We start from the raw sequence: 25,744 nt of genomic DNA, 5'->3' as shown, positions 1-25,744 counted from the left end.
TGAGGCCGAAATTCTGATGGCAGCATATGCCGATAACATGCAAATTTTGCGGAAAAAAAGTAACACAGCCTCAGCTGCAAAAGAAAGGGAGCATGCATGGCAAAACATAGCCGACAGAGTCAATGCGTGAGTGTTAATTTAAACATTGATCTAGGGATTTCCACCCATTTAACACGTTATTTTATTATATTTTATTTTTTATTTTATACATTTTATTTTGTGATGTGATGTGAGCGCAGGTGCAACCCAACAGGCCCCAAACGTTCCTGGCAGCAAGTAAAAATGAAATATAAAAATATAGTCCAAACAGGTAAGGTGTAATTGTATTATGAGCCATAGTGCTTGGTCTGTTTGTCCTATGTAAATCAATTGCAGTTAGAGGCTACATTAATTTTCTTCCTGTAAGCACTTATTGAAATTATCTGAGCACATTACAAGTACATATTTGCTTACTCTGTATGCTCAAATGTGACCCGTTATAGCCAACAGAAAAAAAGCGGAGGCCCGAAAAACAGGTGGGGGTCCTCCACCACCACCACTCACAGAGGCTGAGCAGTTGGCCCTCAGCCAAAACAGTGGGCGCCCTGTGGCTGAAGGCATCTCTGCGGGGACATCCTCTGAGTCAATAACCCCGCAAGACACAAGTGCCTACATAAGAGGTAAATTCAAAATAATACATGATGTGCATACATCCTTTCTTCACAGTCACCTTTGCAGTGCTACTCATTCATTTCATAAACTCTTTACCATAATGAATTATTTTGTAGTGAAGTTATTTTCCTACTGATTTTGCCTTCCCTCAGTCTTGGTTGTCTTTGAGAGCATAATGACAATGAAGTGTAAGGTGATTGGTATATGTTTGTTAATTGCCATCTGGTCCCTTGTAAGTTATAAGTGACCTGTATAAACCTCATATTCTATCAGTTGATGGTGATGGTGTACTGCATCTGGTGCAGCCTCCTGCTGAGCCAGACCAACATGCAGTTGTGAGTACTCTTAATACTCCACAGATTATATGAGTTTACAGTAGAACAGCAATGTTGTTAATTTCTTTACTACAGGAAAATAATGAAGAAACATTGACAGCTGTTACAGAGGAGGAAGCAACAGAGACACTTTATGAGGTTTACATCTTACAATGGAAAATATAACAATTGAATAAAATGTGGTACTATAATAAAACCATGGACTTTCTATGTCTCTAACAGAGTGATGATGGAAATGAAGAGGAAGAGGGTCCAGCCACTTCTCCAACAAACCTTTCCTCAGTAAGATGTTCAGCACTGATTTACAACCAACCTAAGTAGGCATGTATTATGAATGTCAATGCTATTTTCTGTGTTTCAATAGCTCCCTGTAAAGCAGCTGTACAAGACCTATTTGATCAAGAAAATAAAAAAATGCGACTTGGAAATGGAACACTTCAAGCAGCAGATCCAAAAGACCAAGATTGAGATTTTACTGCTGGAACATCAGTTAAGGGTGGGTGAAGTGGTCAGAGATGGACGAATTATTTCAGTGTTTGAACAACATAATAATATACTTATTAATACTTTGTGTACAGGAAATACAGGCGACCAATAAAGCCAGTTGAACAAAAAAAATCTGTTTATTCTTCTTTCAACATGTTGAGGTGATGGATCAAAGGAAATGATTGTGACATATGGTGTCTCTGACTGCTCCTTCCATCTTGTATGTCCGTGGGAGGGTCAGGATGTTCATGGTTTGGATCACTGCTGATGTTTGGTTCAGAAGGACAGTGTTCTCCTCTAATTGTGGCAATGTTGTGAAGAATCACACATGCCACAAAAATGTCACATGCCCTTTCTGGGGTGACCCTGAGTCTTTGAAGGCACTGGAACCGGGCCTTAAGCATTCCGATAGTCATTTCAACTCTGGCTCTTGTCCTGCAATGAGCCAGATTATATCGCTGCTGTGGGCCCGGTTCAGGGTCAGGGTAAGGGGTAAGCAAATAGGGTAAACATGGATACCCCCTATCACCAAGCAAGTAGCCAGTGAACTCTCCTAAGACAGAAGGATACACTTCAGTTCAAATGTCCCTGTAGCAATTGGTCTTTATATATTTTAAAGTATTTTCAACTCACCATGTCCAAATTTTGTGCTCAGTGTACATTCACGAAAAATTCGTGAGTCATGAACAGAGCCTGGCCACTTGGCTTCCACATTTGTGATAATGTTGGCAGCATCACATATGATCTTCACAGTGCAGAGAACACAAATTAGCATCCATTACTATAATGAAATAATTTGTTAGTTTGAAATGCTACAGGGAACTATGTACCTGTACATTAATGCTGTGGAAAGACTTCCTGTTCACATAGTCTCCTTCATTTACTGAAGGAGCAATGATTGGAATGTGAGTGCCATCTATACAGCCAATCACGCCTGGGAACCCTGAAAATAAATGTAAAATTTAAGTAGTAGTTCAAGTATCACCACATCATGAATTAAGTTTTGTTCATCCTGATACCTGCAATTTTGTGGAATCCCTCTTTGATAAATCTTGTGGGTCTGTGACCGGGGAACACCACAAACGAGTACAGGAGACGTTTCAGTGCAACTGTAACATTCCTGACTGCCCGACAGACGGTAGCCTTGGAAACGTGCTCAGCGTCACCAATATTATACAGAAAGCTCCCGTTTGCAAAAAAACGAAGTGCAATACAAATAATATGTACAGAACTGAGAGAATGTCCGCGATGTGTCACATGAGCAATATTAGGCCTGAGGATGTTATTCAAATGAATTATAGATTGTGCTGAAAAACGGTAACGTTCACACAGAAAATCATCAGGAAATGATAAAATGTCCAAACGCGCTCTAATCACTCTCTCCCGGCGGAGAGCTCTGCGGAGAATTTGGGCTTCAACATCTACTGGCTCTTCAAGGAAGGGGCACGCCATGTCTGACACTTCCTACAGTCAGGTTTCCGACAAAGAGGCGGGGACAGTCAGGGTTAGTTGCAGTAAACCTGCTAGGGGGCAAGTTAGCTTCACGGAGTGTGTCGTCATGGTGACTCACTCAGGCTTCATCTGAACTCGCTTTGTGAAACCGAAGACCCAGAGTTTTCGTTCACTCAGGGTATACTTACTCAGAATTTGCACTAAACCGGCTTCCTGAAATAGGGCCCTGGACATTGGTCTCCAGAATCTGCTGATACTGAGTGGAATCCATGTGTCCCTCAACTTTGACAAGATTCCCAGTCTCTGCACTGGCCACACAGCATGATGGAACCACCACCATATTTTACTGTAGGTAGCAGGTGTTTTACTTTGAATGCTGAGTTCTTTTTCCTCCATGCATAACGCCCCTTGTTATGCCCAAATAACTCAATTTTACTTTCATCAGTCCACAGCACCTTATTCCAGAATGAAGCTGGCTTGTTCAAATTTGCTTTAGCATACCTCAAGCGGCTCTGTTTGTGCTGTGGGCAGAGAAAAGGCTTCCTCTGCATCACACTAGCATACAGCATCTTCTTGTGTAAAGTGCGCCGAATGGTTAAATGATGCACAGTGACTCCATCTGCTGCAAGATGCTGTTGTAGGTCTTTGGTGCTGGTCTGTGGGTTGACTGACTGTTCTCACCATTCGTCGCTTCTGTCTATCCGAGATTTTTCTTGGTCTGCCACTTCGAGCCTTAACTTGAACTGAGCCTGTGGTCGTCCATTTTCTCAATATGTTCCTAACTGTTGAAACAGACAGCTTAAATCTCTGAGACAGCTTTCTGTATCCTTCCCCTGAACCATGATGGTGAACAATCTTTGTCTTCAGGTCATTTGAGAGTTGTTTTGAGACCCCCATGTTGCTACTCTTCAGAGGGAAACTTAAAATTGACCCCCTTAAATACTCGTTCTCATTATTGGATTCACCTGTGTATGTAGGTCAGGGGTCACTGAGCTTACCAAGCCAATTTGAGCTCCAATGATTAGTTCTAAAGGTTTTGGAGTCAATAAAATGACAACAGTGACCAAATTTATGCACCTGCCTGATTTTGTTTAAACAATTATTGCACACTTTCTATAAATCCAATAAACGTCATTTCACTAATAAGATATCACTGTGTGTGTCTCCTATATGATATATTTAACTGACATTTTTATTGTAACAACCAACGATTTATACAGCAAAATAATGACTATTAACAAGGTTGCCCAAACTTTTGCATCCAACTGTATAATATAAATATAATAAACAAAAAAGTAATAGCACATAATTATAGACTGTAAGCTGCTAGCAGGCTGGGCATACATGGAACACCATAACCAAGTGGCTGACATTGTATACAGGAACATCTGTGCTGAGTATGGCGTGGAAGTGCTGAGGTCAAAATGGGACACTGAGAATGACCAAGCCAAGATGCTGTGGGACTTCCAGATACAGACAAACTGGTGATGGCTAACCAACCAGACATTGTAGTGTTGGACAAGCAGAAGAAGACGGCTACAGTGATAGATGTAGTTTTACCTAATGACAGCAACATCAGGAAGAAGGAATATGAGAAGCTGGAGAAGTACGAAGGGCTCAGACAAGAGCTCGAGAGGATGTGGAGGGTGAAGATAACAGTGACCCCAGTGGTAATCGGAGTGCTCGGTGCAGTGACACGCAAGCTAGGCGAGTGGCTCCAGCAGATTCCAGGAACAACATCCAAGATCTCCGTCCAGAAGAGCGCAAGACCCTCAAGCTCCCAGACCTTTGCTAGAGGACCCAAGCTTGAACGATAGGCCCGCTCACAGGGGTAAGAGGGGAATTTTTATGTAGAACTTAAATGCATACATTTTGATTACTCGATATTCTGTCCACATTTCAACAATGAAAACTAAATGTATTTATTTGATTAACTTTCAACTTCAAATTCTTTATTAACTAAAAAATGTTGACTACTTTCTTGGCCCACCACGGAGCCCTCACTTTAGAAACCATGCATTTCTTCTAGATATCTGTACAGATATTACATATACTTAAAAATCTGTCTAGTCAAAAGTTCTGGTTGCTTACAAGTGTGTTTGAATTAAAAACAACAACAAAACAAACAAAAAAAACCCCCCGCAATCGGCGTTTCGAGGTACTATGACGGTAGGCTGAGAGTCACATGTTTCGATCAGCTGACGGTGACCCATAAAGGCATCAACACCCTCGCGCTCTGCATTGCAGTGCTCGCCCTTCTCCAGTCAGTCCTCCCCGACAACCAACACAAACACAAGGATCGGAAAACAGCGCAGTCATGCTGCTCCTAACTCTTCTTTTGGTGTCCTCAGGTAGTATTAACCGAAGTAGACAAATAATGTGTGCGTGTGCGTTTTTTAACATTATAGGTGACCTGATTTCGACAGATGTCGGACTATAAAAACAAGCTTTTTGGTTGTGTAACTATGTGCGTTTTAACATCAATAGGCGGAAGCGTATACCGGGAATTATTTGTTATTTATTTGTTAATAAAGTAACCTGGGATTTTGTTTTCAGTATATAATATATAAATAATAATATTCTACAAGTTTTATCGACATATTTAAAGCGATGTCAAGTGAATCTTTAACCGCGTGACTTTGAAGTTTATTGTTTTACCGTTGGCCTTAGCTGTGCTAACTCAAGCTTTTCAGCTAATGCTAACTAGCTATTTCAGCTAACTAACGTTGCTACATCAGTTACCTAAAATTAGCGTTTACGTGTATAAATATGGTAGAACACTACAATAGAAAACCGATCAGTCAGTTAACTGTTGTAGACCCCTGTTTAGCCCAGGCTATGTACAGTATCTGGTGCTTTGTTGACTACTGGTATTGTTGAAGGGGAAGTTTACGTTTGATCTGCTAAAGCAACACTTTCGTTTCACCTACACCGAAATGTTGAATTTGAAACTTTCTTTTCAGTCTTTGTTTCTTTTAGGGGATTTTGGAACGGGACCTATACTTGTGCTTCACTTTGAGTCGTGTTCATGGGTTTATCCTTATATTGTGATAAAACTGTGTCACCAATACCAACCGTTTATTTCTGCAATGAAACCAGATGTGCCATTTGGACTATGGACTATCATGACAGAAGCCTGGTTTCCTTACAGACCATTGGCAGGGCTGTTTTATTCACACACAGACTTCTTTGCTTTGTGTAGTTACTGCTTAGTTTCACCTGGATTTCTGGGTGAAACCAAACTTCAGTTTTTTACATCCATATTCCTGCATTGGCATTCCTACTCCCGCATGTCACATGTTTTGGGCTTAGTCATATTGTTTAACATGTGTCATGTACTTTCTGCTGATAGTTGGTTGTTTGGATCACAAAAACCGTGTAGCCTGTCTCATTAAACAGGTTTATACCGCAGGTTACATGCTGATATTGCAAAATCCAATCTGAATCCTGCTTAAAGCCTGTTGTGCTTTACTGGGTCATGTGATCGTGATTACTCACCTCAAGTGTTTTTCTGTTGTTGTTGTTGTTGTTTTCTTTCTTTCTTTCTTTCTTTTTCTTGACTTTATAGAAACCCAAATGTAGGCTTTTAGGTCACACAGAATTTGTTGACTTACTGTAAAACTTTTTCTTGCCATAAAATGCAGAACAGGCAGTTTCTACTGTTGTCTGCGTCAGAACAGCTTGTCATTTTGTATAAAAAGCATGTGACCCTGCATACACTGTAGCTGGTGACTGAAGGTTTGTTGGTTCAGCCTGTCCTTCGTTGCTCATTCTTGGCCGTTATCACTCAAGTCTGCTCACTGGCCTTGAAATCCAATAATCAGTGAGTGTAAGCTTACTTTTAGTTTGTCACATTTTTTTCAAATGTAGGTTTTGTGACATGCAGATAGTTTGGATCTTCATTTCAAAACCATTAATGGGCAAAACAGGAAACACTGCATGCAAAACATGCCTTCCTGCATCACTTTTTCACTTCAGCAAACATGAAGAACAGTAAAGGCTTCTTTTTTGCATTGAGCTATACACACAACCCCTCACCCACCTCCCCCGATTCCTACTTCTGCAATTGTGATGCACGAGTGAGCAATTAAATTCCCCTGATGTGGTCATGCCAGAGATAGACATGCTAATAGGGTTTTAGCCCCCCCCCACCTTAATGGTCATAAACCTTAGCAAAGTATAGCTGGGTATAGCTATACTGGGTATAGCTGGGTACCCACAATCCTCAGTGACTTGTAAATTATCTTGGTTTTAAGTGAGCTTTATTAGTATGGAGAGACAAGGGTGCTGTTACGGAACTAAATCTTAATTACTATAAAAATAACACAATATCACTAAACTTTTTTTAGAGTTAAAATTCTATGCTTCTAATTCATTGGACCTCGAGGTAAAGATTCAGAATCAGAATACTTTATTAATCCCGAAGGAAATTAGTCTTACAGCAGGCAGCACGCTAATGGCGCATGCGCACTTACAAAGGAACCTTCTGACCAACTTTTCACAAACATCACATTGGGGAGACATGTCAGAAAGGTAGGCTGATAGGAAAAAAAACAACGAAAATACATAACATGAGGTGAGAGGCGGAGAAAAAAACTCCACTCAGACTGAGCTCCTGGGGGGGGGGGACAGTTTGATAACAGAAAAAACACCTCAGCACAAAAAGCACATGACTATCAATACACCATAGAAACACAAGACAAAAAACGACAACAAAAATTGAAATCATACTTTCAGTTGAGGAAGTTGGCCTTGAATTTCCTTTCTGTGGTATGAAGTCCTGCTTGATAAAGTCATACTTTCTATTTTTGGTCTAATCGAGCTAGTTTAGCCTATTTTAAAACTTTAAACGTAGTTGAAGTATAACCTAAAAGAAGAAAATGACAACCCTGAAAAACAAATGTATCGGTTTCCATTGCTGTCATATAAAGCAGTGGTGAACTTGCTGAGGAATATGGTTTTGTTATGAGATTGCTTTTTGATCTCTCTGTAACTGCTGCTTTAGATTTCTGCAGTGAATCTCTGTAAAGGTTTAAGATGTAACCTATGTAAGTGGTGTCTGACACTGTTGCCTGTCAGAGGTTGTCCTAGTTTTATATTTGGTGTCATGACTGACACCAAATATAATATATATTTATATTATAATTTCTTTCTTTTTTTTTTCTTTTTTTTTTCTTTCTCTTGCCCCAGAGTCCCCACTCTTTATTGTAGTCATATTTTTATCTTCTCACCACAGAGGCAAATATATTTGTCCCTCAAGTTCTTCCACTTCTTTGTACATTCCCTCACGTCCATTCTGATAGCTAAAGTTATCTCCGTCCAGGAATTTGCTTACATTCGTGAGCACTCATGTTGCTACTATCATCAGTATTCCTTGGTTTGAGGTGATGGTTTAACACAAAAGTATAAATTGTCTGTCAAAGCATGACTCTTTGTCCTCTTCACAGCGGTGGCAACTCCTCTGCTGGGCACTGAGCAGTGTGCTCGTGGCCCCCCCTACTGGTGTAACAATGTGAAAACTGCATCTCTGTGTGGAGCTGTGACTCACTGCCAGCAGAATGTGTGGAACAAGCCCCAGATGGTGAGTGACCTGTATATATATATTTTTTTAATTCCCCAAATGGCAAACTGTTCTGTTCTGCTTTCTCCTACATTGAAATGTGTAGTTAGGCAAACATGAATTGATTTTTTTTTTTTTTTTTTTTTTTTTGTATTGGGAGCTTTGGTTTACTTAAAACATTTTTTAGCAGCTTTTTATTTACACACTCAATTCTCTGGTTTCAGAAATCTGTGCCATGTGAGCTGTGTAAAGAGGTTCTGACTGTGGTTGGGCAAGTACTGAAGGAGAATGCCACTGAGGTAAGGCCAAAAGATCCACAACTTTTTTTTCTTTTTTCTTTTTTTTTTTTTTTAAATAAGAGTTTCCTGCAACCACACTAAGATTTAAACATTGGTATTTGCATATTTCTGTGACTGCAGGCTGAGATCCTAGGGTACCTGGAGAAGGCCTGCCAGCTCATCCCTGATCAAGATTTGAGTAAAGAGTGCAAAGAGAGGGTGGATGACTACTTCCCCATTCTCATGGGAATCATCAAGGGAGAACTGGTGAGCTTCTTGAATCTGTTTGTGCAAGCTTTCACTTTAAATATAGGCGGCCATCCGGGCTTTTAGCATTTGGACAAAAAAAACATTCATTATTGAGTTTGCCTTAGAGTTATACTGTCATAAGGTTTACATTTTGAACCATATTGAATGCTTTCAAATATAACCCATAGATTCTTTTAAACATTGTTTGCTTTGTCTGTGCATTTATCATTCTGCTCTTATTAAGACTGTAAGTAAATACCCCATCTGTTACTTCTTTCTTTCTAAAGGGAAACAGAAGTGGTTGTGTGACCAGAGTGCACCCAGCTTAAAAAGGGCTATTGATGGGGAAATGAGTTTTAACTCTAAATGGGAACAGAGTAGTCATTGTGCAATACTAAACCCATGACTAGGAGCATTTAGTATAGTTGTCTTAACGCACACCTGCTACAGCATTCTTGGGGGGGAAAAGGAGAATTCATTTAGTATTTACTAAACCAGTTTGTTCGCACAGGAAATGCAGACTTTTTTTTTTAAGCACGGTCGACTTAAAGGATTTCACTTCTCTTTAGGCTAATGTGTGTGGAAGCAAAGTGTTTTGGTCAAAGGGAGTTTAAAATGGGGAAGGTATTGAAAGTAATATGAAGTTGTGTTTATTAGGATGATCCTGCCGTGGTGTGTGGAGCCATGGGACTCTGTCAGACACAGCAGGCAGCCCTGGCTAAGGTTCAGGCCCAGCAGCAGCTCTTGTCCAATGAAATACCTCAAGTTGACCTTTCCCAGCAAGTGTCTCCCTTCCTCTTCAATGTGCCCGGGCTCCTTTATCCTCTGGAGAACCCCAAAGAGGAGGCTCCCAAACAAGAGTCTCCAAAGCAGGTAAGCTTGAAATGTCCTCAACACCTGCTGTTAAGTGTACTCTTTATTTGGCACTGAAACTTGCCTGTCTTCCTTGTAGGAAAGTGATACAGTGTGCGAGGACTGCATCAAACTGCTGACTGATGCTCAGGCAGAGGCCAAAGCCAATTCTTCATTTGTCGACTCTCTCATTGAGAATATTGAGAAGCAGTGTGATATGCTGGGGCCAGGCTTGGCTGACCAGGTAAATATCCCACGTGTGGGTTTCTTCACCACACCCAGGGGGGAGAAAAACAAAGCTTTTCTAATACCTATACTTCTGTCTTTGCAGTGTAAGCAATATGTTAGCCAGTATGGAACCCTGGTTGTTCAGCAGCTCATGTCTATGGTGAGTCTTCTGGTTCCTTTTGATGATGTGCTTTAACCTTCTGTTTGACTTTTTGAAGCTACAATGTGGCTTTAATAGTTATTTCATTGTAGTACTTAAGCTTAGAAGCAAATTCAGCAAGACATTTTTGTAGAACAGTACCACCTGACCTGCTGACTTAAACTTGGTCATGTTCGCTTGTTCTCCTTTCAAATTTTATCTTCTTACTTTGTTTGTTTTCGCCTGTGTTCCTTTGTTACTTTTCTCCTCTCCATTCATGTCTTTTTGCTCTGTTTTCTCCTACTCTGGGTTTTGTATGCTGCTCCCCAGGAACAGGTAGGTCATTCTGTGTTCAGCCTGTAGCCTTTTAACCCTTAGCTCTTGAGACACGTGCGAATGATGGTCTAATTATACTTTTTTTTTTTTTTTTTTTTTTTTTTTTGAACACCGGGCTTGTTTGGTTAATGACCTGACACTTTGGTGCCTGTTTGAACACTATGGAGTAGGGCCACAGTCAGAGCATGCAGTTTACTTGGTTCTTGTGATATGTGCCTAGGCTATGTTAGTTTACAGAATCAAGTCAGCTATGAGGTGCACCGGTCTTTCCTGGTTCTTCATGCTGCACCTGAAATGACATTTTGTGTCACCATGAGTGTGTGTGTGTGTGTGTGTGTTGCAGTGTGTGTGTGATGGTAAAACAAAGATGTAGTAGGTGTATGTGCATTAAAAACTCCTGCATATTGCATGGTTGGCAATGTGGAATGTTTATGCTATCAGCATGAAATTTTACTTTAAATTACTTACAAAAACAAAAACTTTGGCTTTTAATCCTGAGTAATTGTGTTGCTTCCTTCCTCAGCAACCCAGAGAAATCTGTGCCTTTGCTGGCTTTTGTACTGGAATGAAGAAATCCATTCCCATGATGACACTTCAGGCCGCTAAGACTGTGCCCGCCGCCAAGGTTTTCCCTGCCGCCAAGCTTTTCCCTGCCACTAAGGTAGACTCTGCTGCAGAAACGTCTGGCAAGGTATAGTATGTTGGATAGTGTACAGTGGTTAATCTTGATTTTTGTATTTGATATTTATTTTAGTTTAAAAAAATAATTAAAGAATGGTTGTATAGCAGTATATTGCACATGCTAATGAGCCATACCCTGTGTCCAGCCCATGGTCCGTGTCCGTGATTCCCCAACCTGTACCATCTGCGAGTATGTGATGAAACAGTTGGAGAGCATGGTGCAGCAACATTCTACAGAGGTGGGTTGTGTAACACTTAATATGTCCAGTATGATCATAAAAATAAGCTACAAACTGCTGCCAACATAATACTGGTGTGGTTTGCGCTGCTGACCGACTAACCTGTCTGTCCTGTGCAGGAGGAGATTATTCACGCTGTGGAGCAAGTGTGCTCAATCCTGCCCTCCTCTTTGAGTTCCCAGTGCAAGGATCTGATTGAGACATATGGTCAGGCTATCATTGATCTGCTTGTGCAGGAGGCTGATCCCAAAACTGTCTGCACAGTGCTGGGACTTTGCAATGGTCAAGGACGTGGATATGTTGGTAAGTTCTTAGTCTTCAGAGCACGCTCTATGCAAATGTACATTGTGCTTTAGCTAGCTGAAGCCGATCCTAGCTACCCTAAGGCAAGAGGCAGCGCTGGACAGATTGCCAGGCTGTTGCAGGGCTAAACATTTAAGCATTTAAATACATGGATGGATAATCACTCCTAAAACTGTTTCACAGTTGCACTTGACAAGCCCCGCTTTAAGGTCGGAGGCTACTGTGAGGTGTGTAAAGCTGCAGTCAGTTACATCGACGGCATCCTGGAGAAGAATGCAACAGAGGCTGAGATTGAGGAAGCTGTGAGAAAAGTATGCAACTTTCTGCCTGACTCTTACAAGACTGAGGTGAGTAGATGTGCTAATTAATCTTGTGGAACTCTTTTACCTGTCCTCATGTGACACCCTTACATTTTAACTGTGGTTTGTCAACAGTGTGACCAGTTGGTCCAACAGTATGAGCCAATTCTTGTCCAGCTGCTGCTCGAGATGCTTGACCCAGACTTTGTGTGCATGGTAAAAGGATTACTTATTTCAAAATGATAATAAAGTTAACTGGTAGTATGTTTCACTGGACTTTAAAGGATTAAACGCTGAACTAGGACTGTTTTTAACTCCAAAAACCATACAGCTTACATTGAATGCTGAAATGTATACATTTTTGGTCATTAGCAGTAAATGAGATTGTTATGGCTTAAACTGCATACCTGCAGCTTAGTTTTTAACATCTGAGGTTTATTTGCGTGTGTTCTAGAAATTGGGAGCCTGCCCTGGTGCTGCACACAGACTGCTGGGGACAGAGCAGTGCAGCTGGGGACCTTCATTCTGGTGCAAGAACATGGAGACCGCACAACAGTGCAATGTGAGTAGTTTGAAATTTGATTAAACATATTTTTGGGTATCTTATTAACCATTTGGTGTCATAATGCCACTGGAACTGTGATTGTAAACTGTTTAAGCTCAACCTTACTCTAATACGTCTCTCCAACCACTTGTTTTTGTCTTTCAGGCCGTGGCTCATTGCCAACGCCATGTGTGGGTATAGAGGACGACCCATACAAACTGACCTGTAGGGAATTCAACAGAAATACTCTAGTGCTGCATCCCACTGTTCATTTTTGTGTTTAAATTAACTTTGATATTTTAAATGATGTTATGGTGGAAAGGGACTAGTGTTTTCTTCTTTTCCCCCTCCAACGAAGTATTGGATTATTGGGCAGGGGGGAGTAATTACATGTATAGTGGCACACAATTGCTTCACTGTCTGCTTTTTCAAATTGGCATCGTTTGAGTTGCACTTGGTTTTTCTTACTGGGAGAGGTGAAAATAAGAACAAGAAGAATTTTCACATTTGCTTTCTTCTCTATGGTAGTACTTTTTGCAAATACAAATGATTCAGTTCATTAGTTTATCTGTAAATCTGCAGTAATAAATTTCTGAAACATTTATATTTTGTAGAGAGATTTGTTTTTTTGAGCTGACACTGGAGGTTAATCAGAGTGTAATTTGAGTTCACTCTTTAACTGTTTGTAAATCCGTGTGCTTCTAATGCACTAAACTTCTCAGAATTAAATGTCTGCTTGAAATGCTGAGGTAATTGTTACAGTGCAAACTTTTTAACAAATAAAGCGATTCCCAATCTATTGTTTGTTATTTTTTTCCTTGTATTGTGACTGGAATTTCCCTCAAACTTACTATGGTGAAAGGACTGGTTCTGGTATAGTGCTTTTCTACTCAGCCTTAGCACCCAAATCTTCACACAGCATTCCTCATTTATACAAGTCCTTTACTTTTAATGCTTTCTAATGTTCACACTCCAGTGGATCCACCCATCAAAGTGACATTTAGTATCTTGCCCAAGGAAATTTGGCATGCAGACTGGAGCAGCTAGGGATGAAAACACCAACCTTCTGATTATTAGATGGTGTTGTGTGGACTGAACCTGTAAAAAGATGCTTACACATTTAATTGCTAAGATATCTTTAAGAGTCCAATTCCAGTCTGTTTTTCTACATGATAAAAAATTGCTGCAGTAATAAATGGTTAAAGTTAGTGGGGAACAGCTCTGGTAACTGGAAAAAACAAAACAGGAAAACCTGTCTCAGTGGAGGGAAAGTATTTATTAGTAGGAAAAGGTGTAAAACTTCATAGCAATACAAATAAAGTCCAATATACACACCATCCAGTGGGTGTTTGAGTCTTTGCTGAGCCTATTCTTTGCTGCTGCTGCACTCGATCAGCTCTGCTCTAAAGCTTTGTGTGCTGTCTGCTGCAACCTGAAAAAAATGCTAGAGACTCAGATTAAAGAAGCTGCGAGGAAAGTATGGAACTGTCTCTGACAAGACAATGGTGTACTTGTATTAAAAACTAATGATCCTCACACAAAACCACAGCATGTAGATTTTTTTTTTTTTTAAACTGTTCATCAAGACCTGTCGAGGTTTATAGCAGGTAGACAGGATCAAGCTACATGTTCGAAATCCTTTAACCATGTATTTTCACCCAAAGCCTTATTTAAAAAAAAAAAAAAAAAAAAGTAAATATCATTTTTACAATTTACTGAGTACTCCAAAATTGTCATCTGATTTTTAAAAATTTTAAAATCTGTTTCTTATAGACAGCAGTGATTACAAATCACTTCATAAATGTAAACATATTAATGCGAGGTATAAAGAAATTAAGGCATGTTGGTCAAGTGAAAAGCTTATTGGCAACTCCCCCTGAGCAGATACCTGACTTTACTGGTGCATGCTGCAGTTCTGATTCACCTGAACATGACCAGGTTACTGTGTACCAGCCTGATCAGATATAGTGCACGATGAGCACAGACAATGCAGATCCAACAGCCAGTCCCAGAGCGAGAAAGAAAGACATGATCACTCCTGTGGCCTCTGCCAGCTCTCGATGTACCACCTTTGGGCCGTAGATCATTGGCAGTGTGCCTAAGTAGCCATTAGAGAGACCCAGCAGGCAGTTAAAGAGCACCGGATACGCATCATGATTGAACACTACCGTAAGGAGGTGATCCCTTGGCTGGTAGTTACAGAGCATGAGGAGTGGTACCATAACGGAGCGACACAGCACCAGCACAGGCAGGACTTTACTTGTGGGACCAGGGACCTGCAGCCAGGCTGTGGCCATCCTGCCACATAAATCTGCTACGTTGTACAGGAGGAAACAGCTAAGAGGCACAAAGTAAGTGGTTGTCCAGGGGCTGCCACTATCCTTGTTAACAGACTGTATTCCTGAGGATACAGAAGGGAATACCATGATGGAGACAGAAAAGACATAGAAGACACTCAGTCCGAGCAGCCAAATCTTCCTTAGGATGGGTCGCAGAGGTGGGGTTTTGTTTCCAGCACCTTCATCCTCGCTCATCCCACCTGGACTACTGCATGCCATGTAGTGTCTAAAGAATAAAAATGGTGAATTGGAACAGGTTCCTTATTATTATTGATTTATAGTTGCTTCATCATTAAATACATTTATTTCACATGCATTTAATGCATTAACTAAAAATACAATATGCACAAAATGACTGGCACAGGTTAATTTAGAACCCATTCCAGATCTTAATTTATTATAATTGTTTTGAGGGGTTTTTAAACCCACCCTGTGTATGACACGAACACTGGTTCAGGTGAAATCACAAATAATGACATAAACTACACAAGAGCACATTTGTACATTCAAAATACAGATGTGGTTGGTGGTGTATTTAACCACATGGAAACCAGAACTACTGACCTTGAATATGCCAGCCTGGGCAACAGCAAATATGTGATGATGCAAAGCAGAATAAAGACATCCGCCGTGAAGAAATAGACCAGAGCGCTGTTTGTCACATCTTTAGCTATGGCTAGGTCCGCTATTGAGGCTAAAGCACTCAGTGTACCTCCCATAGCCTGACCTAAAGCAGAAAAGGAGCTTGGTTTAAGTATTGTGCAGTAGATAAAAGTCTTGCATTGTTGCCTCTTTAAATTGATTGTTTGTTTGTTTTCTTTTTAAATGTTATAAGCTTTATTAGAAAGCAGGCTGAAAGGAAATGAGAAACAGAGGCAGTGATCCAGCATCCCAGCATCCCAAATTCTTAATTCAGTGTGTTATATAATAAAAAGGGGCTCAAAAATTTGGGGCCATCTTTACTATAAGGGTGCTGGGAGACTTCAACAGAGCCAACATGAAGAAGGTTCTCCCCAAATACTATCAGCACATCTCCTTCCCCATAAGAGGTGATCAAACATTGGACCATTGTTACACTCCATTCAAAGAGTGCTACAAACCCCTTCCCCGCCCAGCTTTTGGTAAGGCAGACCATTGTTCCATACTGCTGCTGCCTGCATACAGACAAAGACTGAAACAGGAAAAACCAGCTTCCAGGGTTATTTACAAATGGGACAGTGAGGCTGAGGAGTTCCTGCAGGACTGCTTTGAGACAACTGACTGGCAGATATTTGTGGATGCAGCTGATGGCAACATCAATGAACTCACAGACTCTGTCATTGGATATATTGGAAAGAGCATGGATGATACCATCACAAAAACCACTGTCCGCATATATCCAAATCAGAAACCCTGGGTAAATAAAGACGTTCGCGCCAAGCTAAAAGTGCGGACCTCTGCCTTTAACTCCGGGGATGCTGATGCATATAAAGCAGCCAGGTACGACCTCCGAAAGTCCATAAAAAAGGCCAGAAAGGACTACAGGAACAAAATGGAGTCCAGCTACCACAGCTTTGACACCAGGCGACTGTGGAATGGACTTCGCTGCATCACTGACTACAAGAAGGACAACACAGGCAGTGTTCAGCCCACTGCATCTCTCGCAGACGAGCTTAACAACTTCTATGCTCGTTTTGACGCAGACAACAGAGAGCAGATCCTCTACCCTCAGGAGGACAGTGAGGCTGCAACTTTAACTCTGAAAACAGAAGCTGTGAGATGGACTTTTAAAAAGGTCAAGCCTCACAAAGCTCCAGGACCGGACGGCATCCCAGGTCGGCTACTCAGAGTGTGTGCAGACGAGCTGGCAGAGGTGTTCACCAACATCTTCAACCTCTCCCCGAGGCAGTCAGTGGTCCCCACGTCCCTCAAAGCATCCACCATCATTCCCGTTCCCAAAAAATCAGTGGTCTCCTGTCTGAATGACTACCGTCCTGTTGCACTGACATCCGTCATCATGAAGTGCCTGGAGCGGCTGGTCAAAGGTCACATCTGCTCCTCCCTCCCTGACACACTGGACCCTCTTCAGTTTGCCTATCGGACAAACAGAGCCACAGAGGATGCCATCGCCCTGGCAACGCACACCACCCTCACTCACCTGGAAAAAGGGAATACATATGCAAGGATGCTCTTCATCGACTACAGCTCGGCATTTAACACCATCATCCCCTCAAAACTTGCCACGAAGCTCGTCGACCTTGGGCTGGGAACACCAACCTGCAGATGGATTCTGAACTTCCTCACAAACAGGCCCCAGGTGGTGAGAGTTGGTAAGCACACCTCCTCATCACTCATCCTAAACACAGGTACGGGTTGTGTGCTTAGCCCCCTCCTATATTCCCTGTTCACACACAACTGTGTTGCTAAACACGAGTCCAACATCATCATCAAGTTTGCGGATGACACAACCATCATAGGCCTCATCACAGACAACGACGAGACGGCCTATAGAGAGGAGGTGATGGCACTGTACGAGTGGTGTCTGGAAAATAACCTGACTCTCAACATCAGCTAAACTAGAGAAATGATAGTGGACTACCGGAAACGGCCAGTCAGGGAACACCAGCCCATCCACATCAACGGTGTCAAGGTTGAAAGGGTCGGCAGCTTCAAATTCCTTGGAGTCAACATCACCGAGGACTTCTCCTGGACCCTTCACACAGACACTGCTATCAGGAAAGCTCGCCAGCGGCTTTACTTCCTAAGGAGGCTGAGGAAGTTTGGCATGAACGCCAACATCACCTCAAATTTCTACAGGTGTGCGATCGAGAGCTTGCTGACGAGCTGCATTACAGTTTGGTACGGAAGCTGCTCTGCCAGCAGCTGTAAATCACTACAGAGGGTGGTGAAGGCAGCAGAGCACATCACTGGCATGAGGCTTCCTGACATTCAGGACATTCACCTCCAGCGATGCCTCTGTAAAGCACACAGCATCATCAAGGACCCAGCACATCAGCTGGGTGGCTGTGGCTTAAACACACACAACACAGTCCACAGGATGCACTCAGAAGCTACCCTGCAGCTTCACAAGTACTCTGTTTAATCTGCAATGGTCACTTCACTTTATTGTTATTGATATTTATATTTAAAAAGTGCAATACTGTAATTTTCTGCTGCTCATTCCTGTGCAATATCCCATCTGCCCCCCGTCATATTTCTTTTCAAGATTTTCTTATTTAATCACTAGTGTACATATATTTATATTTATAGATACATATATATTTAGTCATCTTTTCTCTTTTACCATGTCTCTCTAATATTTTCCTCTTTACTATTTTTCATTATTTTATTTTATTATATTTTCTTCTACTGTACCATGCTGCTGAGTGACTGCTGCTCGTCAAACACATTTCATTGCAATGTTGACCCTGTGCTAACTTGCATATGACAAATAAAACTGAAAACTGAAACTATACTCGTACAATGTGACGTAAGAAGTTACTACATACAGTGAAATCATCTTCATGAAGCAGCACATAATCAGGATTTGAAAACATGAGAAAATATTTGTGAGCATGCACTTTAATAAAAGACACCAGTGTCAACAAAAGACATCTCTAACTTGACTTGAATAAGATCTCTACCTGATATGAGGGCCTGAGAGATCCTCATGGGAAAGTGGCCACTGATCCCGAAAATGCTACCATAGAAGATGTTGGAGGCTCCGCTGACTACGGCCACACTGACCAGTGTGACGACTAAGAATCCCATCCTGTAGTTTGACGTGTCCACCTTCACCAGCGCTGTGGTCACCGCGAACACAAACAGGATCACAAACAGCGATGATAGGATTCGGATTCTTGAAGACACCCTATGCACACAGACACATACTGGGATTAGGCAGAAAGATCTTTGAGCTCTGTTAACATAATTGGGTTTACAAAAGTAAACATGGATGTCAAATCAGCTTTTACATTTTCCTTCATACAGCGCTCTAACAGCCCAATCTTTTAGCTCTTTGGGGCATATATGACACTTATATGTTTCAGATCAACAAAATTTTAATATTAGTCCAAAGATAATCAAAGAAGATCCATAATACAGTTTGCAAATGATTATTATATTAATTAAAGGAAAATAACATAAAAAAAACCAAACTTAATTGCTAGTGTGCTTCGGATCAATGTCCTGCTACATAACTCAAGTGAGCCTGAGCTTCAGGACTGAACTAGTTACCGGACATTTTCCAGTTACAGGTAGAGAGAAAAATTCATGGTCTCAACAATTACAACAAACTGTCCAGGTCCTAAAGCAACCAGAGACCATCACACTACACTGTCTGACTGTTGATATGTTGTTATTTTCATGAAATGCTGTGTTAGTTTAATGTCAGATGTAGCGGGACTGAAACCTTCCAAAAAGTTCAACTTTTGTCTAGTTAGTTCACAGAAAGATTTCAAGATGTTTTTTGGCAAAATGTGAGACGGGCCTTCGTGTTGTTTTTGGCCAGCAGTGGTTTCCTCCTTGGTCAAGTGATGCATCGCCCTGAGAAACTGTGTAGGGGTTGAAATGAAACGAGAATGTAAAAACTAATATTGATGATCTGAAACATGTAAATGTGATGAATATGCCAAAAAAAAAAAAAAAAAAAAAAAACAACCAAAAACCCCCAAGAAATCAGGAAGGGAAAAATGCTTTTCCACAGCACTGTAACTGTTTTCAAGTTCATGAGCAGGAGAAACCATCAGAGTTGGAAGTAAACGACAAAGAAAACAAGGGAGAAAGGCAACTTCACTTGACCAGATTTCACCCCAAATTTGAGGTTCTCTTAAAAAGGCCCCATTTATCAGAACCCATCCACAAGGCTACCATGGTAAAATCCTCTGGTCAAGTGACCCATCTCCCTGAGAAATGTGTGTAGAGGTTGAATTGTACTGGCTGGCAAGAGCACAGAGTCATCCAAAGTGATGCAAAAGTCACATGTATCCTCATTTGACCGTTCACAATGGGTTTGCATTTATTTCTTTTGTTGTGTTGTTTAAACATGTTATAAACTATTACGCACACACGTAGTCTGGCCTAATGTGACACAGCTAGCCTTTAATTATCCACCCCAATAATAAACACAGCTGAACAAAAATCCAGAGAGAGGGTGAAGAGACACACTAGATCAAATGTTCCAACATAAATTAGATCACCGCTGCCCTGTCCTTTAAGAACCTAGACAGGACAAATGTGACATTGTACCGTCCAATCATCCAGTAACCGAACAGCAAGGCTGAACTGTGAAAGACAGAAAACTCTCAGAGAGGACTGACCTGTGTGTGTGTGTGTGTGTGTGTGTGTGTATGGGGATCTAACCTGTTAACGAAAACGTAGTTGAGGATCAGACACAACACAGAGGGCACAGTGGAGGCCATGGACAGATAACTTTCAAAGTAATCCTGTGAACAGAGAAATAAAAGAAAACATTTTTAATCAGTATTCACTTGAATAAAAGCAGAGAGTTATGGATGCATATGGCATCTGACACACAAAAGAAAAAGGAAGTGAAAGGGGAGGGTGAAACGAATAAATAAATCTGTAATAGCCATTTCCTCCAAGTCTAAGCAAGTGTTTATCTTGCAAAATCAAAAATTAATCAAGACTTAATGGCAGTTTGCTTTATGTTTTTCTTACACATTAATGCATACAAGTGTCACCATGAGTGAGAACAAATGAACAAATTCCACAATGCCTGGGAGCAGGCTGCAATGGATTTCAATGAGATGCAAAAAGACAGCAAGTCATATGATCTCAGACGGGGTTGCAACAGCTTCATGTCACAAGCATGCAGAATTGCCCAGATGTGTTTCTTCCTGTGAAAAACATGCATATCACACTTTGTTAAGCACTCACACTGAGGTCTGAATGCTGCTCCTCGTTGCCGCTGTGATGAGTGTCGTTGCTAAGTTTATAAAGCCAGTAGTGTTTAGCTGTTATGAAGAAGTTCCAAGGCAGCAGGGATCCAATGCCCATCAGAAAGAAAATGATGTACACCAAATAGTACGAGTCCTCTGGACTGTAGCGCACAGCCAAAGGTGGTGGGGAATTTTGGGGGAGAAGAGACGCAGAGAGGCTATGGTCTTCGCTCTCTTCGTCTTCCTCATCAGATTCATCATGGTTACCAAGTGCATTAGGAAGATATGATGAGTTAAGACTGGGGTGCACAGGTTCTGTACCGTCCATTTCCACAGACTGCGTGCCGGACACTCACAAAGCGAAGGTTGCAAAAGTGAAGAGCACTAATGCAGGAAGTTTTAAACAGAAAGCTGTGGAGGAGGAGAAGAAGAAAAATATGAGAACAAAACAAGTTCACTGAGGAACTGACATTATATTGTTATTATAACGCTTACTTTTATTAGAACTTGTCCACAGATGGGAAAAGACAACCACGTTTGCTCGGAGCCCATAGTCTGGAGAGGTCACTGACGCTGACAGAAATTCCGGTGAATCAGCCACCTGACATGATCAATTTCATTCAGTGTTGGAGGTAGTCTTGCATCTTCCACATCGGTTTCTTTATAACATGTAAGAAATAAAAAAATATATAAGTATCCTGTGTTTGTTACCACAGTATGATCAGTAAACATTCACAGTAAATAGACAATCGTGACCTGCTGTGGACTGTCAAAGGAGACCAATGCCATTTCTTAATGGGCCACTGCAACTACGGATTTGAACCCACAACTAAATGCTCCATCAGAAGGAAAAGTCAGCATTTATGTCAATTATCATATTAGGGCATGTTCTTGTTGAACCATAATACTGGCTTTCGGCTATTTTATAAAGCGTCTCCACTCTTTCTTAAAAGTAAAGTATCACATGAAAGACGCTAAAAATAAGTGGCAAGTGATGCAAGCAGGACCGCTCATGAGACCAGAACAGAAGGCTGCCTGGAGTGTTTGAACACCGCAGGCAGGAACAGACAAACGAAACAAAGCAGGTTCAAACTAGCACGGCTTTATCACGTCAAAAAGCAGGTTATTAAAGGCGACTGACGTGAAAGCACACAGCTGACTTTGCATCTTAAAATCGTGATGTGCTGATGAGGAACAAATATTCACGTGATGCTTACCCACGAAAAAGAAATAGTAGCAGTAAGTAAAAACAGACTCAAGAGCCGCTTCTTTTAACAAAGTATCCTGCTAGCAGCAGTTTTTACGACTCCCGGTGTTCATTGTAAAATTATTCAGCTCTTCTGTTGGCACTCTTCATTTTAAGGGTCGTTAATGGCGAAAAGCTGTCTTTTATTCGTTAACACTTACACATGACCTAACAATAGATGCTAGCTAAGTGCAAAAAGAAACGTGAGCAACCTTCTCGACCCATACAAACTGTAGCTCAAGTAAAAATATTTTAAATGTACCTTTCTCTGTGGACTCCTTCGCTGTTGCTTCTGCCTTTCCTTGGCGCTTAATGGACCGCCTCAAAAACTCTGGTCAGCTGACCAGGGCTGACAACAACAACAACATCATTTCCGGTAAAAAAAAAAAAATCTTCAAAGTCAAAGCCGTAAATATTTAAAACAATCACTAGCTGATTCAAACCATATTATTTTACAAAGTGGCAAAATAAAATATCGCCGAGTTACGCTTATATGTATAAAACTCGGAGGCATTTCAAAATATGTTTGAAAAGGATTTCCTGCGCAGACCAACTGTGTGGGGTGATGGAGCACCTCTTCAACCTGAGCCTGAGGCTGGGGAGAGTCCCACATCTCTGGAAAACCTCCTGTGTTGTACCAGTGCCAAAGACTTCACGCCCCAAGGATTGACAGACCACGTGACTTTCGCTTTGTGGGTACCCGTGACAACAAAATCAAAACACTGCATCAAGCGCTAGTATTTCCAGCACCAGTAATCATTAATTCTGCGGTTTTAATCCCCATTTGCATTTTATTTGCCCCCAAAACAGTTATGTACAAAACGAAAAGACAAAGACTTCACGCCCCAAGGACCTCAACAGCCGGCCGGTGGCTCTGACATCCCACCTGATGAAGACCCTGGAGCGGCTGGTCCTGACTCAGCTTCGGCGCCTGGTGAGCTCGTCACTGAATCCACTTCAGTTTGCCTACCAGACTGGCATTGGAGCTTTCCCAGGTCTTTCCTCCCTACTGCTGTCAGACTCCACAACAAAGCCTTCAACTGATCAAACACACACATCCACACATGTGCAATAACACTAAGTGCAATACTCTTTCTGGCATCGTTGTATTATACTCATATTGTATATAGCATTTGTATTTTATTCTATTCTATTGTATATAGTATTTTATTTTATTTTATTCTATCCTGTTGTGTACAGTATCTAATTGATATCTTATTCCAGTGATTTTCTCTAATTTTTCTATGCAACTTTGCACTGTCCACTGCTGTAACAAAACAAATTTCCCAAGCATGGGACTAATAAAGGTTATCTTATCTTATCTTATCTTATCTTAAAATGGGTTGTGGGGAAGGAAAAACCGGAAGTCTTGTCACTATAGAGACAAACACTTTCCGCTACAGCCTTTTAAATGAAAAGCGCGGGTTTAAGTAATGAAATACTGAAAAAAAATGTCTCATGTTCACAAATTTTCAGACACAGTGAACACTGCTGTTACGTGATCCTTGCTGTTAATAGGTTTCATTTTGTTTTTGAGAAAGTGCAGCAATTTCTATGTGAAAAACGTTTGAATTGTGCAAAAAGAGAAGAGAGTTTACTATGTAGAGCCATCTCTATATGGAGCGTGCATTGCTGTGTGTTACTAATGTAGAGCAAAAAATATTGTAACAAGTGACCCAAAAACAGTTTTCTTTGCAGACAAATCCTTTACAAATATTTTAAATATGCATGCTGCTATGAAACCTATAATGATGGGAATTATTTAAATTGGATTTGATCTAACAATTGTGTTTAGTTTCTGAGATATATATATATATATATATATATGTATATATATATATATATATATATATATATATATATATATAGAATACAGCCATGGTGAAAGAGTAATGCAGTGTAGTAATTGATTTGTGCCGCTTCTTTAATCAAACTAACAAATTATAATGTAATACAATATGTAGATCTCAGTTGTAAAGTCATCTTTCCTTGCTGACGTAAAAGTGTCAGTTATGTCTATATGTGACGGGAATACATTTTCTTGATATTGTTTTCTCTCTTGCAAAAAAGGAGTCATGTTAAATATTGTGGCTTTGTGCATATATCACATTTATTACTCCAATAAAATAAATGCATAAAAAATTATGCTTAAATCAATTGCCCATATTTGCCTGGAGAGGGCACTGTAGAACAACATATCCACAGGTCTCGTCGTGTACCTCTCTTGTATAGAAGAATTCCAACACCTGTAAGAAGAAAAACACCAGCAAAACAGGGAGGAGAAGCAGCGATTTATTGAAACGTGCACAAACATAAATCATATAAAGAAAAACACACAGTAAGGTAGGCTTCTAACAAGTTTGAAAGTTAATATTTGGTGTGATCACCTTTATTCTTCAACACAGCCTGAAATCTTTTAGTAAAGCTTTTTTGTAATTTCTATAAATAGTTGTCAGGAATAGTTCTTCCGGCTTCTTGAAGAATATTCAAAGCTCTTCTTAGTATGTTCACTGCCTTTTGTTTTGTTCCCTGTGAAGATGATCATACACTGCTTCAATAATTTTTATGTTCAGGCTCCAATCCATGACTGATAGTGTACCACTGTGCATTTTTCCATCCAGGTATTCTTTCACTGTACCGGCATTCTATTTGGGATCACTGTCATACTATGAAAATGAATCTACAGTCAATCAGATGCTTTATAGACAGTATCACGTGATGGATCAAAATCTTTTCTGCGTTCATAATTCTATGACTTTTAACAAGACCCACAACACCACTGGTGGAAATGTAGCCCCAAACCACGGCAGAGCCTCCACTCTGTTTTACAGATGGCTTTAGATACTCTGTTGTACTTGTCTCCTTACCTTTTCCATACATATTGATAATAATTTGAGCGGTTACCACAGACTTTTAACACAGTTCTTGTGTAATTTGGCATACCTCAGTCTTTTTCTTGACAGCCACCCATCCACTGAGACCATTTCTGATGAAGCTTTAGTGACCAGTAGATGGATCAACTGAGTGCCAGATACATCTCGGTATCCTGCATCAGGTCTTTGCCGGATCTTTTTTGATATTGTGACAAAGTGGGTGAGAAGACCATTTGTCTATATTCTTAGTTAACATTCTTGTTTTGATTTAACCATATTTCACATGTAATCTGCAATAGGAAAGCATCTACTATCCCGGGTTTGTTTATGTTTTGCACTTTTACAGATTATATAATATAACATCTTGGTTTAAATCAATTCCTACAAGTTTGTTAAGTTAACATGTTCTTTATTTCAACTGTTAATTTGTATTGTTTAGAACTTACCTTACCTACCTGTCTTCCAGAAACAAAAGGAGGAAATGTAGTTTTACTTCCTGCTTTATACCTTCTGGGTTCATCTGAGGTCACAGGAAGAGCAGAAGGGGAAGAACTCTTATAATTTAATAAAGTTGATTTTAGAGGGTTTATAAAGAAATAGATTTATTGTTGTGATATGTATTGATTACACCACAGAGTTTGTTGCCAGTAAAGAGGAGTAGTAGAGGTTTGAATATAATCATGTTCATCTTACCTACCTACTGAATGGAATAGTCCAGAGGATAAATTGTTTGGTTAAGTGGACTATTTAAGCAGAAGAACTCAGGTGTTTTAGG

General features: G+C 40.6%; 3 protein-coding genes across 4 annotated transcripts; 2 read left to right on the top strand and 1 right to left on the bottom strand.

The window, feature by feature from the left end:
- Window positions 1-475: 475 nt before the first annotated feature.
- On the top strand, window positions 476-1,622 carry LOC146374757 (uncharacterized; the record flags this gene model as incomplete). The annotated part of the gene is made up of 5 exons (XM_084948904.1): window positions 476-659; window positions 925-986; window positions 1,062-1,124; window positions 1,209-1,268; window positions 1,351-1,622. Coding segments are annotated over 5 exons (603 nt in total), but the record flags the coding sequence as incomplete, so codon positions are not given.
- A 3,529-nt stretch (window positions 1,623-5,151) lies between these two features.
- psap (prosaposin) lies at window positions 5,152-13,431 on the top strand. 2 transcript variants are annotated; one of them, XM_084948434.1, is made up of 15 exons: window positions 5,152-5,275; window positions 8,372-8,505; window positions 8,709-8,783; window positions 8,904-9,029; window positions 9,669-9,884; window positions 9,964-10,107; window positions 10,195-10,251; window positions 10,561-10,566; window positions 11,090-11,257; window positions 11,394-11,486; window positions 11,606-11,789; window positions 11,973-12,136; window positions 12,224-12,304; window positions 12,543-12,650; window positions 12,798-13,431. In XM_084948434.1, the coding sequence occupies exons 1-15, from the start codon at window positions 5,242-5,244 to the stop codon at window positions 12,831-12,833; spliced, it is 1,626 nt and encodes a 541-aa protein (XP_084804560.1). In that variant the 5' UTR covers window positions 5,152-5,241; the 3' UTR covers window positions 12,834-13,431. The 2 variants fall into 2 exon arrangements, with proteins under 2 accessions (XP_084804560.1, XP_084804561.1); XM_084948435.1 differs by lacking the exon at window positions 10,561-10,566 and having other exon boundaries at window positions 5,153-5,275.
- Window positions 13,432-13,889: 458 nt separating this feature from the next.
- Window positions 13,890-22,552, bottom strand: slc29a3 (solute carrier family 29 member 3). Its single transcript, XM_084948436.1, has 7 exons — window positions 22,359-22,552; window positions 21,346-21,509; window positions 20,849-21,261; window positions 20,312-20,394; window positions 18,595-18,821; window positions 15,536-15,698; window positions 13,890-15,197 (listed from the first exon to the last, which is right to left on the bottom strand). The coding sequence occupies exons 3-7, from the start codon at window positions 21,176-21,178 to the stop codon at window positions 14,591-14,593; spliced, it is 1,410 nt and encodes a 469-aa protein (XP_084804562.1). The 5' UTR covers window positions 21,179-21,261; window positions 21,346-21,509; window positions 22,359-22,552; the 3' UTR covers window positions 13,890-14,590.
- Between the last annotated feature and the right edge of the window lie 3,192 nt (window positions 22,553-25,744).

The sequence above is a fragment of the Perissodus microlepis genome, chromosome 13, assembly GCF_051167445.1.
Source record: "Perissodus microlepis isolate ML-2025 ecotype Zambia chromosome 13, ASM5116744v1, whole genome shotgun sequence".
NCBI classification, from domain to species: domain Eukaryota; kingdom Metazoa; phylum Chordata; class Actinopteri; order Cichliformes; family Cichlidae; genus Perissodus; species Perissodus microlepis.
Note: the sequence above shows the minus strand (reverse complement) of the source record. Positions and strands in the feature narration are given on the sequence as shown.